The sequence below is a fragment of the Xiphophorus maculatus genome, chromosome 3 (assembly GCF_002775205.1).
Source record: "Xiphophorus maculatus strain JP 163 A chromosome 3, X_maculatus-5.0-male, whole genome shotgun sequence".
Lineage (NCBI taxonomy): Eukaryota > Metazoa > Chordata > Actinopteri > Cyprinodontiformes > Poeciliidae > Xiphophorus > Xiphophorus maculatus.
Window position 1 is genome coordinate 17,651,902 of NC_036445.1, and position 15,532 is coordinate 17,667,433.

At 38.8% G+C, this 15,532-nt stretch overlaps 2 protein-coding genes across 4 annotated transcripts in view; both read right to left on the reverse strand.

Moving 5' to 3' along the window:
* Positions 1-120: 120 nt before the first annotated feature.
* On the reverse strand, positions 121-958 carry lenep (lens epithelial protein). The gene is made up of 2 exons (XM_014472547.2): positions 402-958; positions 121-284 (listed from the first exon to the last, which is right to left on the reverse strand). The coding sequence occupies exon 1, from the start codon at positions 712-714 to the stop codon at positions 520-522; it is 195 nt and encodes a 64-aa protein (XP_014328033.1). The 5' UTR covers positions 715-958; the 3' UTR covers positions 121-284; positions 402-519.
* Positions 959-2,213: 1,255 nt separating this feature from the next.
* Positions 2,214-15,532, reverse strand: part of shc1 (SHC adaptor protein 1) — a 32,824-nt gene continuing 19,505 nt past the window's right edge. For 2 of the 3 annotated variants that reach the window (XM_023330456.1, XM_005809126.2), the window contains 11 exons: positions 14,647-14,717; positions 14,055-14,115; positions 12,361-12,480; positions 10,726-10,779; positions 10,305-10,356; positions 7,982-8,108; positions 7,711-7,873; positions 7,401-7,458; positions 7,080-7,196; positions 5,306-5,562; positions 2,214-5,220 (listed from right to left, as the gene is read on the reverse strand). In XM_023330456.1, the coding sequence (XP_023186224.1) occupies positions 5,092-5,220; positions 5,306-5,562; positions 7,080-7,196; positions 7,401-7,458; positions 7,711-7,873; positions 7,982-8,108; positions 10,305-10,356; positions 10,726-10,779; positions 12,361-12,480; positions 14,055-14,115; positions 14,647-14,717 (1,209 nt within the window). In that variant the 3' untranslated portion in view covers positions 2,214-5,091. The remainder of the gene's footprint in view (positions 5,221-5,305; positions 5,563-7,079; positions 7,197-7,400; positions 7,459-7,710; positions 7,874-7,981; positions 8,109-10,304; positions 10,357-10,725; positions 10,780-12,360; positions 12,481-14,054; positions 14,116-14,646; positions 14,718-15,532) is intronic. The other variant, XM_014472537.2, reaches the window with a different exon arrangement.

The following is a 15,532-nucleotide window of genomic DNA, read 5'->3' on the forward strand; positions in this document are numbered from 1 at the left end:
TTACCACCACAATGTTTTTGACACACAAACCGGGACTTAGTTGTTCCACATGAAGTTCCAGACATTCGTCCAGCATCTTTTAACGATCAAATAATAAATAAACAAAAAGAAAAAAACATATGAAGGTAGAAATATTTTGTTTATTTATTGGCACATCAAGGAAGAGCAGGTTAGATCAGTCCAAAAACTCCAGGATCTTCAGAGCGATGCTCTAAAATGTTGATCCCAGTCAAATAGCATTGAAGAATGATTCCTCAAACCTCAAAATGGACATCCTGTGGACACTAAAAAAAAAAACGGAATATTGTCATCAGGAAAAAACGGTTTGCTTAGTGATCTAAATATAAAGAAAGTATATAATTTAGCTTGGTAAGAGCACAATTGTACAAGAGATCACTCACCACAGCTTTTCCAAGAACGTTCTTCATATGCTCCAAAGAAATGCAGACTAAAACTGCATTCTACAGAGCAAATGTTCAATACGTCAAATGTTTGCAGCTTGTACTTTCTTTCGGTTCTTCAGTCAAGGATCTCCTTTATACACCAGCAGCAGAGGAGGAAATAAAGACACTCCTTAACCGACTGGATGAAACCATAGGAAAAATTCCCTCCCAGAAAGTTCTTGCCCCGTCCGAGACCCATGGTCATGTCCCGCAGGTGCTGCCCTAAGGAGGACGAAGGCATGGCCTGGGGAAGAGGACGCTGGGGGTGCATGGCTTAGGAAGCAGAATCAATGCAGAGGCAAAGGTGACCCGTCAGTAACAGTGTATGCAGAAGGATGCCGGTCAGGTCAGGCCAGTCTTTTGGTAGCCTCTACTGTCCAAATTGCAGCTGCCTCCATTCACATCCAGGATTTTCTCTTCTCCTTTCAATCATCTGCTGATTTTTTTAAAAGCTTTGTTTGTCACACTCGTCTGTGTTCAATCCCCACACAAAAACTGCTTAGGACACCCCACTGTCACAGCTTCTGCTAACAAATAGGAGAGTTCCAGAAGGTCCCCACCCACATCGTACCCTTTGTTTAGGACAGTATATGTTGGACCTTCACACATTTCTAGCAGTGTATTGTAGTGCATAAACACCTCAGATTTGACCCTTCACCCACAAGAACAAATTTTCTCTCGGTTCTTCAAAATGTCCCTACTGGACCACGGGTGTCCCCAAAATACGGTAACCCTTTATTTTTGGCAGAGGGCTTCAAGTGATCTTCAAAATAAGAGAAGCATTTAACCTTGTGCTCAAAAGGTTTTCTTTGAAATAATTCGTTAGTAGTTGTAATTTCAAGTACTGTACTGATTTATTTAAATCTTGAATGTGAGCCCGAATTGTGAGATACACACTCTACAGAATCTTAATACATTTGCTGTCTCAGTGTGAAAGTGTGTAAAAGAAATGACGAAATCTGTTTTTATTGAAAATTGCTGCCTTACTCCAAGTCCATCTCTGATTGGGTGATTAGCTCTTGCTCTTGGTGAGGACCTACTCCTGTCCCAGGAGCACATGCTGCTGAGAGCTGAGCTTGGAAACCGACCAAACCTTGAACCTCATCAAGAAGGTTTTGCCTGACAGAATCAGTGATCTGGACTTTTTTATGTTACTGTCAAAATGCTACATTTGTCTAACTTTGTCTCATTCCAGTCTGAGGCTTATTATCAGTAAAGTAATCCAGATTAAGAAAGTCCAGATATCCAAAAGTCTGCCTTTTCAGAATGAACCGTTGTAGCAGAAAAACAAACTAGAGCATCAGCAGGGATGAAAGTGGGCAAACCACTTAAGCAGAAATGCAAGCTACTTCCACAAGTGCCTCATATGACTAAAGTAAAGCATTTAAAGTAAAGCTTTTTCCTTTTTAATTTGTGGTTGTTCTGGTACATTAAGTTCATACTTCATACCAAATCTCAATCAATAATTTTACTAGTGAATCCCCTCATCATAACACTTTATTTTCTTAGTAATAGGAAAGCAGAATTTGTGTAGCATCTTTGCTTCATTATTTTGCTTGCATAATTAACTAGGGAATAAACAAAATTTTTGATTGGACTGATTACAATCCCGATAGTTCTCCCTCGATTGATCCTGAAAGACAAAAATCTCTGAGCTTTTGTATCTGTCAGATTACCAAGACGAGACTAAAAGAGTTGGACAAGGCTTTGGTAGATAGGACTGGTTAATACAGTCCTATCTACTCTAGGACTGTAGATAGATAGCTTAAATAGATAGATAAAATTTATTTTGTTAATTCATTTGAGCTAAATTAACAAAATCAGCTAAAATGCAACTAAAACCCACAAAAATGAGTGATATATATGCAATCTATATTTTCAGTTACAGGTGTAAACAGACATGTTTCCCTATAAAGGAAAACAGAATGAAAAGAAAATATAAAGTACAAATTAATATCTTTGCACACAATTCAAAAAGAACCTTTGGCTTAAAATCATAAACAGCATCAACGACACTATTACTACCGCGAACAACAAAACATCTTTTTAAAACATATTTCCATGCAACAAAGGCAACTGTGATGAACAACAGCACAGGACCAGTTCACTAATGATACAGAGGGTCAGCTGAATCTATTCCAGCACAACATGCACACACAAAGTAACGACGGAGCTCCTTTCTGGTTTTCCTATTTCTGACTCATCTGAACAGTTGCCACTCTGGTATGTGCGCATGTTTGATCACATGTGACTGAAAGGTCCCTTCTCACATTTCAACAATTTTTGGTTTCAACCTCTCTTACATTCTAAAATGAACAACCTTAATGCTGTACAGACTGCGTTCCTCATTGAATAAGTCATTAAATACACAATAGAAACAATATTTAAGCGGATCACTCTAAAATTAATGTTATTTACAGGTGATCAAGAAATATATCCTCCCTCTCGCCCCCCTCCCCAATGGTGACATCAAGTATCTGTGACTAGAAGCTGAATGCAGGAATGTGCATCAGAGGAGATTGCCATCACTGGAGCCGCATGTTGTCGTCATCAGGGTGTTACTTTTGCAGAGTTTTTGCTAAACTGAGAGATTCCCTGCAGTTGACTACATCTGAATTAAGTACATAAGGTGACTGCATTGAAAAAACATGACTGCATTGAGGAAACAAGGCACAATTGAAAAGATATAAAACGTGTCATGAACTGAGGGGAGAAGAAAACAACAGCATTAACTTCCCCCCTTTTTGAAATCCTTGTATGTTTGAAAATAGCACACTGAAGATCGAAACCGCTTCAAAAAATGATATATAGTCATGTAGAGCCACTTTGTTTCATAAAAGGGTTTTGTTTTTTTGTTAAAAAGATGATTTCATCTTATTAAACAACACAATGACAGAATACACTGCATTAGTTTTTGCAAGCAGAACGCTCTTATTTAAAGACTGCTGAGCATTTCTCACCTTTGCTTTTACTCTGACGCTATAACTCATAGATTGTCAATGCAAACACACACTACAGTGCTATTGAAAATCAACCTTCATGCTTCTCAAAATGCACCATTTTTTCCCTCTGTGGCTGACATCAGTGTACTTTAAAAATCTCCTCTTTGACGCAGGATTCAGGCACAATCACCTCAAGTTATTTCTCCACTAAAAAACAAGCCCATTTAGAAATGAATATGATGCAACTAGGCATGGGCCAGTTACCAGTACTCATGTGTACCAAGGTTTTAAACATGAGTGGAACAGAATGTTTTTACATGAGACGAGAGTAGAGTAGCAAAATGCCACTGACCGTTTACTTGTTGCTGCCCATTACAGGTCAGCTGGTGACTTTAAAAAAAAAAGGTACAACACTTTACAAATTCGGTTGCATGTTTGGAAAGTATCTGACTGTGCCATCTACCTGACTAATTATGTAGCTTCAGTTTAAAATATCACAGTTTAGTAGTAAAATAAATATTTTCACATCATTTTAACTGTAACAACCAATATTGTGTAATTTTAGCAGCAGCAGCAATAACTGTTGGTATTCTGTGTCAAATAAAGGGAATTACATCACGTCACTAATTTGTTTAGTAGATTTTGACATCATGAGAATATAATACCAGCCCATGCCTAGAGACAACAGCTAATAGTCATGGCTTCTCTTTTTTTTCTGTCTTGCAAATAGCAACCAAGTTTATGATCTTTGGCATGACATGAGAGTGTGTATGGCATGTAAAGGTGTGTATATACATTTGCATGTGTGTTTAAAAGGTTTGGGGAGATACAGCTGTTTTGATCTTCCTGTACTCCACATGTCCAGTAAGTTATTTGACACATGATAACAGAACAAAATATACAAAACACAATGAAGGATATGATGGTCTTTAGCGTAGCTTTTGCATACAGGCTTTCCTCTAAGGTCCAAAGTCCTCAAACCGGAGTGACTGAAGGTGGGGCAGCGCTCCTCATAAGATGGGCTGCGCATTCGTGTATGCATATTTGCCCGTCTTGTCACGTTTACTTCTCCGGTGAGACTTGAAGGGTGAACTGAACTCGGTCAAGTCCCTGAAACCGCCCGTTTTTTTTTTATTCAAACATAAATGCTCCAGCGATGCTCTGAGGAGGAAATATTTCCCCTCCTAAATAAAGACACTAACCATCTCAAACCAAGTCTGTTCACGTTCCTCCACAGTTCAACCATTTTAGAAAACAATTCCTTGTATTCATTAGCAGTTCTGTTTTTTTCCTCAAACGAATAAAAAAAAAAAGAAAAAGAATTGCATCTGTTTTCTGCCCTTTTGTGATGTTGGTGAAGGGCTCCTCCCTGCTTCACAGTTGGTTCAGAAAATGCAGCAGTGCCTCTCTGTGGTGGGTGGGTGAGTCCAATGGGTTTCTAGGAGACTGCAGGTCACAGATTGGGAGAAGATGTGGCAACAGCAGTAAGAAAGTTTTTTTTGTTTTTTTTTTGCTGAGAAACAGGTGATGTGTTTTAATTATTTTGGCTTGTAGTCATGTGTCGTTTCATGGGAGTGCTGTGTGCACTACTACACGGGAGTAGTGTTGTGTGTATTAAAGCATATGATTTTGGGAGTGTGCTGTGTGGATTTGGAGAGGGAGTGAGAGTCTATTTTTGGTGGAGTATTTCATTGGCGTGTGTGGCTTCAGGCCCTGCGCTCCACTGGCTGCTGCAGGAACACTTCGCTCCCGGCTGACACAATGGGCAGTCTGTTGTCCATGTGGTAGCTGATTAGGTGGCTGACGCTTCCAAACCGGTGGTCTTTTGTGCGTACCTAATGGGGGAAAAACATCATGTGTTACCATCAACACCACTATGTCCAACTAAAATGTAATGCTTCTTCAACTCCCCCAACTTACCACTCCCTCTGGGTCGACAAGAAGCAGGTGCTTGGGCTGACCCCCCTGCTGTCCCGTAAGGACGTACTGCCCGGGAGTGGTCCCAGATTCCCGCACAAGGAAGTCTCCGTCTCGGGTCAACAGTCTCTCCGCCTCTTTTCGACTCAGGCTACCGTGGAACCAGATTTCGTTCTGCAACTGTTGCACCAGCGACGGCGGTACGACCACTGATGTTGGGCCAGCGTGTCCAGAAACTCCCAAGGCATCATCGAGCGGTTCTTGAAAATAACAAATGAAAACACATTGTAACATTATAGCCTGGTTTAGAGGACATGATGCAAGATAAACACAATGGGAGGTAGAGAAATGGGTAGAAAGAATAAACAGATTGAGGGTTTGTTGGACAGACAAACTGATGGACAGCTTGAAGAATAGATGAACAACAAATGAATGGATGAACTGAGAAATTAACAGATGGATGAAAAACAAATGGATAAAAGTTTAAATGTATGTATAAATTGTACGTATAACTGGATAGAGGATCAACCTGATGGATAAACAGGAGAATGATCGAAAAATTAATTAATTAATGGTTGGACAGGCAGACAAATGTGTAACTATGAACAATATTGAAATTAAATGACTCCACTTAAATTTTGAACGATTCACTTGCTGTGGTCTGAACGCACAACCTAATAACTTCCTTCTGGTTTCCATCCTACCTGACCTGGGCCGAGCTCATAGGCATTGTGTCCAAGCCAGATCCAACTTTAATTAACTTTAATTAGAGGCCTGAGGCTGAATTAAACCCAACATATTTTAATTGAGCTTTTGCTGCTATTGTTTTTATTGCACCATTTGCTGCATTGTTACATTTCCCATTTTTATTGACAGGAGCAGAGCAGGGCGGAGCTGCGTAACGCATTTAGTTGTACAGTGTGCTGCGACTGTAACAGTCTGCACTTTACCTTCTTTCCTCAACAAGGTAAACTGCTTCCTCCTCTATTCTATATCTATAGATCTATCTATGTAAATAGATTCCTCCTCTATTCTATATCTATAGATCTATCTATGTAAATAGATTCCTCCTCTATTCTATATCTATAGATCTATCTATGTAAATAGATTAACACAACATGGTACTTGATTAGGGTTCTCTGTCCTGAATGTTCTGGCACAATGGAGAATGGAATTAAGAGTACCAATTCAGTGGACAAATGATCAAGTTTGAATACTGTTGGATGGATTGAAGGATCGACAGGTACAATCTTTAGCTGTGGAAATAATTTCTGGAAATAAAATTGATTATCTTTCATACTTGTTCATATTTTCTACAACAGAAAAATACTCAAAACAAACACATGCAAATCATTAAAAACATACATTTCAATATCTTCCAAACTGCATCATAATTCTGCAGACAATGCAAATTTAATGCGGAAAACTCTGTGAAGCTCGGCAATAATGTTTTATAAAATGCAAATTTAGTCCCATATCTTTCCTCATGGCTTCTCTTTGCAGAAGCTTCTGTTTTTAGTTTGAATCTGCTGGAATGACAGCTTTTTTCCACTGTTAATGTACAACCTTTATTTTCTGCACACAGTAATTACCAGTTATTTTTCTGTTTTGATTACAACCCACACATCCCATTTACAGCAATTCATATCAGTGTGTCATAATTTCACAGCAAATTGCTTTATTGTGGCACCTCTGTATTTCACACAACTGTGCATTTGAGCTCAGAAAGTTAAGAAATTACATTTTAAACTAAGCTGAGCTATCGAGAGACACTCACTCATGTCAAAAACGTCTCTGTGAGCATTTCCATTAGCTGCTACAGAAGGTCTGGGTTTTTCCACATTCACGTATGATGGGTCGTCAAACAGCTCCCGGCCTCCTTCTTTGGCACCCACTAAAAAACACAAAAAAATTATAAAAAGGTGTACAAAGTCATTTTCTACTTTCAAGTAAAAGAACAGGAAGAAAATAAGACAGCATTTTCCTATTATTAGGGCTAAACTATACATCATCAATTTAAACACAGTTTGAAAAAAACACTTTTTCTTTCTGAATTTCCAAAAAATAACAGGCACAAAGAGGCAAAGACGCAGCTCACCTGGTAGAGGAGGCACAGGCAATTTGTGAATGTCGCTCTGACCTGGCTGCCCGTAGGGCTGCAAACAAAAAACAATCAGAAGATCAAAATAATGTAGATATTCTAGGATTACTAAAAGGATTACAACGGTCAAAAATTATATGAAGCAGATCTAGTCCTTCTGGGTTACAGTAATATTTGCCACAGCTTCCAATACTACAACATGAAAATGCACTAAAATACAAGTTAATAACCAGCATATTGTAACCAGGCCAGTGGTGAATTTAGGAATAAGCAGATCTTCTTCCCTCTCTAATCCATTCATTCTCACCAGTGTTGCTCCTGGACGAGTCCTCATGTCAATCAGTCCACCAGGGGGAGGCTGCTTATCAGGAAAGTTATTATAGTAAGGAACCTCAGTAGAAGGAGGAGGAGGAGGAGGGACAGCCTCGTCATCTTCTTCCTCCCATGCAGAGCCATCAAATGGAGCCATTCTGACAAAGACAAGATGTTTAGAAAATGAAATACAGAAAAAAGTGAAAGAAAGAAAGCAGTGGCTGAGAAATTACAAAAGAAAGCTGCAGCTTATTTGTGAGCTGTACCTGTCGTGAGGTGTGACCAGTTTGGGGGGGTTCTTCAGGTACTGTTTGAAACGCAGCTCAAAGGCCTGGCCGATGGTGCTGATGACTTCCTGTGCCAAGCCCTCGGAGCACTCCAGGATGTGACATGCTGCAGTCGAGGAGGTTCACATAAAAGATAAGAAGTCTGCAGCAACATATCCTTGAATTAAATGCAGCACTCAGACAGGCAACACCATTCAAACGGAGGCAGCACAAGAAAGAGAGCAATAGAGAAAAGGGAAGGAGAAATAAGAAGAAGAGAGAAGAAAGGGAGAAGAACAAATAAAAAAAGAGAACAGAAAAGCAAAGAGTCAGGAAAGAAAAAGCACAACAAAAAAGGATTAAAACAGACAAAAGCAAAAAAGGAAAAGAGCAAAGAGAGAAAAAAGAAGAAAAAGGAGAGAAGACAGAATGAGAATGCATAAAAAGAAATGTATGCATTTACAAAGCACCTTTTCAGCAATATTTTCAAAGTACTTTACAGAGAAAAAATATAAAAAACGGAAATAAAGTTCAATCAACTTATACCAACAGCAAATAAAAATCTGAAATGTGTTAAATTCTTTAAATAAAGTAAAAGTAATTGGTTTGGAGACAAAACAAGTATAACAAAAAAAAGCAGACCAAATGAAGATTTAAATACAATAAAGTAACTTGAACAGTGAAACAGTTCATTCTAAGATACTTTTTAAAAGTATTAAAATAGTCAACTACTCTCAAAGTGTTTGGGGGAAAAATAATCTCTTCCCTTGTCATAAGAGTCTTATGTATGAACAGTAGATTACTTAAAACAAAGCAGGTATTAAAGATACTTTTAATTAAGCCTACATTTCGGTGTTAAAAATGTATTTTTATTGTTCTTTTAATCTAAAGTATTGTGTTTTAATTAATTTAAAGAAAAAAAAGACTTGAAAACCTTTGATGAATTTATATAATGTGTCCCACTAAGTGAACCAACTTACTGAAATAAATGAACTTTTCAATAATATGCTAATTTAATTAATATGATTGCACATGGCAATCATATTTATAAGATAAGGGGGGAAGGAGTTTAATCAAGTAAAAGCCTAAAAAACAAATAAATCCTAAAGTCATTACTAAAAGCAACAAGAAGCCTGCAGAGGTATTTAGATCCATGAGTAATTTGCTCCTTCCTGACGCTGTTCTGAACTCCTCTGCATTCATTACTGATGTGGCAGAAGAACAGATTACTGTCAGAACCTACTCAAACGTTTCTAACCTCTTTTTATTCTTTAAGCAAAGAGAATAAAAAAAACAAAAACAAACATCTGTTATCTTTTTCTGCATCTTATTTTCAATAACAAGAATCTCAGTTTTGCTCTTTTAGTTATAAATACTTACATTTATATTATCTACTCCAATGGTTCTCAGTCTTTTCTAACCCTAGTAAGTATATATTTTTATAACCCAAATGTTATCAGTAGTAACTGAATAACAGGAACGTTGGATCAATTCGACATAACAAATGCAGGAACAACTGGGGATAAAGAGAAATATAACTGCATATCATCTACTTACTGATAAAAGCTCATAAGTTACTTTATCACGTTGCCCAGGGAACACGGAGTAACAAGAAAAGGACAGGGCTATGTTTAGAGCTACGTAGGAGCCCACAAGTAATAGGTAATAAATGCAACAAAAGAACTACTGTTCAGTTAGCAATGAGCTAAATCATTTTAATATTGAAGCCCAAAAGGTCAAACTGGTTTTGAATCCTGTTCTGTAAGATTTTATGGTGAATAGAAACAGAAGCAGGACTTCAGTCGTTAAGCATTTTCAGGACAGCTGTTTCAGTGCTGCCATGTAACTGAAGGATTACATGATGAGGATTGTCAGAGAAGATTGTTGGTTAAAGAACCTAAAATGTAAACTCAATCAGCTTGGGTCTGGATGGATGGCTATGTTTCTGACACAAAGCCAAATATTTAATATAAGCTAACATATGCAGCATTTATTGACGCCCTACATAGTATGCTTATTTGATATGTTGTGTATTATTTCTTCCTGTGCCGTGTGTATTTAATGTCTCAGCTGTGGTAGGCGGCATTTTAAATACAAACCCTAATGAAGCAGATAAGCTTTTTCATGCACCTAATGGGATTAATTTATATTTCAATGGAAATGTTGGGCAAAAATAATGGCTGTATAATCAAAGTGTGCAATTTCAGGCTCCATTTCCGTGTGTTGTACAATTCAACACAGAAATCAGGTGACTCATGTAAAATTCCCCACAAAGGAGTCAAAGCTGTGGCTTCGGACAGAGGCAGCTGCTGTTTTTACTCACCTCTCTGGTTGACTGGATCTTTGGCCACATATGCTACGTACTCAGCTGTATCCTGTGGGAACGAGACAGGGGAAACACAGTTAGAGGAGGAAGGGAAAGGGAAAAATCAATAGCAGGAAAAAGTGAAGGGCAGATTTAAGATCGGAAGACTGAGATAAAGACAACCAGACGGGTAAAGCAGCAGCTGTAGTCTCTAAGTTGCAACAAGGGTTAAAATCGTAAAGCAAGCTGAAAAGGAGAAGACAGGAAGTGATGTGGTCAGAGACTCTGAGCTAATAAGGCAACAATGAGGTAAGTGGAATTCATAGGAATAGACAATGACTTAAGATAGGAAGGAAGCACATGCAGGCTGAAGAGACATGGAAAAAAGCCAGAGTCAGGTCTGAGCTTAAAGAGATAGACAGAGAGCTGGGCGACTCACTGGGTCTCCTCCAGAAGCAAAGGAGATGGACTGCATGTGATGGTTGGCGATAATCTGTGGAGAAAAACAGGGGAAGAACACAGGACAAAGAAAAAAAAGGAGAACACATGGGTGAGATGAAGTATGCGGGGAGTGAAATGAAAGCGTCTGGATGGGACACAAAGGAGTCATTACTGAGAAAAGGCCTTTTTCCTCTACTGAACACCATCATCTGCAGCAGACACTTCTAAGATGGGAAGGAGCACTTTTGTAAACAGTCTGCAACAATCATCCAAGATGAATCAATATCAACATTAAACCGTATTAATGCTCCTCAGCCTGTATCTGTTCCTATGCCTGGATGGATACATGTGCAGAACAACATGCGTCGTTGTCCTGTATGCTGATATACATGACTGTACGCCATCTCCAAGCAGATTGACCACTTTGTATCTATTAACACATTAGAGGTCTTAGAGGAGCATCACATCCTGTCCAGTGGCAAGAATAAAGCCAGGAGGAATCAGTCCAGTGAATGAGGCTCACAAAGTGGAGTAACTAATGTATCTGCATTAATGGCCCAGAAAATCCCACAGCTGATCAAAACAGTGAATTGAATTGTAAACCCTTAAGAATTGTGTTTACCATACAAGGAAGGTGGTGTGTGTATTGCAAGCAAGGATCTTATAAAAATTATTTCCATAAATAACTACAAGACCTCTGTCAGAGATGGCAAATACTGAATGGACACTTAAACAGGATTTGAATTTTTCTTGTTGTTTATTAGTCTTTTTAAAAAGGTATCCCTGTTTGAATGCTCAATTCTTTTTGCTTTCTTTCCCAGAGAAAGCACTCCGGGCTTATGAATCTGTGTTTTTTCCTGTCGTCTTCCTGTCCTTTCAACCACAGGTTAGCTGCGACAAAGGGATGCTAACACTTAAACTGAGTCTGCAGGAAGTTTCTTCTATTCATACTGGGGTTGTTCCCCTGAACTCCAACACATGCTTGCTCTGTAGAAACAATTGCTGCAAAATCAGAGACTTCACCCAACTGGCTGGGCTTACTACTTACATAGCATTTATAAATGTTCAACAACAATTACTATTGTTTAATGTACTGAATTTTGATTTTACTGAAATGAACTGATTTAAAAGTCTGATCTGCCAATTCTAATTTTGGCCAATACCAATTTTTTTTTGTCTGAAATTTTGCTAAAAATAGTAAGAAAGTCGTTGAGATGGCAACAGTGGGGTTACTGTTGGTAAATGCAAACATGAAGACTTGATCTGGTGAGCTGATCTATCAGTCAATAAAGTCGGTCATAAAACAGAAACTTAAAGATGAGGAGTAGAGGGGTCTCTCTGAACTAGCTGAAACCGGTTTCTCCAAGAACAGCATGGTCCACCTCACCTTGTTTCCAGCTTAGAGTAGAGAGACAAACTTATTCATGAGATAACTACAGTATTTGCAAAACTCTGACAAGCCACTTGCAGTACCCGTATTGCTGCAGTTCCTGTTAAACAATGCATCACTCTTGTGGCATTTATGAAGTGAAACTAAGAGATGAAGCCAGCTGAAACAACACGGAAAATGTGCCAAAACTAACACAAAAGGACCAACCTTTCAAAATATTTCTAAAAACACTTTCAGCCTAACCTGCTTGCAATCAGAGGCCAGTAGATTGAGGCTGCTGGTCGAGATAGTGAGGCTGATTGTCATGCCTGCGAACTGCAAGTTACTTTTCCCCAGAATGGACGTCAGAGAGCGAGAAGAAGGCTGCAAAAGAGAGGCATACATGGTTATGAGTTGTAAACAAAACACTTCAAACACACCAGAAACAACTAGTGTTTGTTTTTTACTCACCCACTTCTATAAGGCATAATAATATCTACAAGGTGCTTCTTTTGTAAAGTCCAGTACTTGGCTGAATGTGTGAACATGCATGCATGTGTGGGAGTGACAAAACAGCTGCAATTGTTAATCTGCTCTCCATGGCCAACTGTGACCAACAGAGGAGCCTTGGCCAAGACTGTCACAGAAACCTCTACAGTAACAATGTGTCAGTCCAATCTTCTTGTTCCAATGTCTTTCATTCATGACTATCTCCAAGTGTGTAGAATATGTGATAAGAAAAGCACCATCAGGACTGAATGAGCATGCCATACCACATTAACCTCAGTCCTGCCAAATAAGAGAGCCTAGACCAGTATAATCTATTCTAGTATAAGTACTACCACTGTATTTTGTCTGGGGTGCTTCCCTGCCAGACATTCCTTGGTCAAACCCTGCAATGGCAGCAGGCAGCTGGATTTAGCCACCTGTTTTATGGATGTTTTCAGTTTCATTTGTGCACAGACACTCAAAATCTTTAAACAGCAGACTGGTGGCTGTGTCTGCTAATCTAAAGTACTTTAAGAACATCATTGGCTCCACATAAGCGTCCCTCGTGGCAGGGGGGAAACAGGAGAGAGACTAAACAGCAATATCGAGTTTACAGTCAGCTCAAATGAATATCTGTGCATTTCTGTCTCCTTCTACCAGCATACAGTTTAGACAATAGGATTCACATTTTTGGGCTAAAAGTACAGATAACCTTTGGACAAATGGGATTCTTTAATTCCATCATTGCCATGCCTGCACATGGCAATGATGGAATCATTGTGCATTAATTACACAAATTACTTTTTCAAATTTTGTCCATTGTGCAGCAATTTACAGTATGTGCTACAACAAAACATAATGGTTAACAATTGTGAACAGGAAGATAAATGATAAACAAGTTCCAGCAGTTTTCTTTTTATATAAAATAAGTTTTGAACTGTGTTTTGATGCATTTGTATCTGAGTGCACTTAGAGGAACAACTTGACCAGATTTCTACAGCAGAGGCCAATTTCTGCCCATGCGAAAATAATTCAAGCTCAATCAGATTGGATGCAGAATGACTGTGTATATACATTTTTCAAGTCTTGCCAAAGATTCTAAGTTACATTAAGGTCTGGACAGTGAATAGACAATTCCATTATATTTCTGGTTCTCTGTTTAGAATCACGTTCCTGATGGAAGGTGATCGACTGCCCCAAATTAAAGTCTTTTGCAACCTCTAACAGGATTTCAATTCAGATCACTAAACTGATCCATGGCACCTTCTTCCACATGTCTGCTGTGTCCCTATGAAGATCAATGTGAGTCTGTGAGACAGAACCTGGCCGAACAGCCAACTGACCACAGGGTGGACAGTCTAGCTAAACAGAGATTTCATCCAGAAAACCCTTCCTCCGGCTGTCCACTTAAGCTGTATAAATAAATAATGTTCTGAGTAAGGGTGTGGTCGAGTGTAAGCTGTATGTACCTTTCTCCTGCGGGATCCTTTGGCTCCAGGTACCGCCTCACAAACCACAGCTATAGCCTCTCTGACAGGGTAATAAACACAAACACAAAGATATATATGTATATATACAGGTCAGGCAAGTTACTTTCTATTTTCTGGATTCACGTTTAGGCAAATTAAAACGAAATCTGGCAGAGGGTAGGAGAATTTATCTTCCCTGACAACTGTGCTGCTCTTTACCAGTGAGACAAATATCACTCCGGAAACCACAAGGAAACCAACAGTATTCCAGAGTGTTCTAATTTAAGGCTTCAGGGAACAGCAGGGGTGAATACATGCACACACACACACACACACACACGACGGCGTGCACAGAAACAGACACTGACAGAGTAAAAAAAACAGTAAGCAAAACAGACCAAAAGCAGGACAGAAAGAGAAGTGGTAGAAAAAGACTTGAGAGGTAAGCAGAGCGTGGCAGCGTACAAACCCAATATGTCTTTAAGACTAACCACTGCCACTTTTCTTATATTCTCACCCTCTTACAATGCTCTATGTTGAAACATGGAGAAGGAAAAAACAGCTGACGCACATGAGCTGTGCACATGCTCACCTGGTGACCTGAGTTCTGGTGCTGAAGTCAAGAGCTCTCATTGACTGTAGCACCTCCACACAACCCATGTACTGTTTAGGAAACAGGAAGGCAACAAGTTAACAAGAAACATTTCCTTTGTTGCTGTAACATGAAACACACAGGAAGCAAACTAAAGAAAATCACGAACACATGCCAGCCTGGCCAGAGAAACCTTTACAGTTGTGCTCATAAGTGAAAAGTCAAATGTTTGGGTCTTTTTAAAAACAAAATATGAATGATACAAAGACTCTCTTTCATCCACAGTTAGTTGTTGGATGAAGCCATTTAGTATGCAACAATTGTGTTTGCTCCTTTGAATTCCAGGGTTCCTACACTTTTCATGTAAATATTCTAGACTTTGCAGATCTCAGGGATTTTATGATCCTCTTAAAATGTAAATTACATAAATACACTGCAAATTTAGGACCAATATTTCTGCAACAGAAAGGCTTTAAACATTGAAGCTGCAAAATCCAGAAACTGAAAGAAAGGAGGGACACAAGGAAAGATGGAAGAATAGATACCAGAAGAGGAAGGACACAAATAAGGTAGGGTTGATGGAATCAAAAAAGGATACACAAGGAAGACAGGGCAAAAGGAAGGAAGGAATAAAGGAACAATGGAAACAAGGAAGGATATAAGTTAAGGAGGAAAGAATATTTACACAACAGGACAGAGAATGAAGTTCGGAAAATCAGTTGAAAATATTTTTATTATTCAGACCAGGAACATAATAATAAAAATAACATTTTTCAAAAAAAGTGTAGGACAACTGTATAATATATAGACAACAGAAACTACACAGGACACCCTGATCACAAATTCACAGAGCCTGGAAGTTTTGTTTTGATTACATACCTTACAA

What these genes read in the sequence shown, in the direction of transcription:
- lenep (XM_014472547.2), bottom strand. Translation starts at nt 714, where the DNA reads ATGCACCCCCAGCGTCCTCTTCCCCAGGCCATGCCTTCGTCCTCCTTA.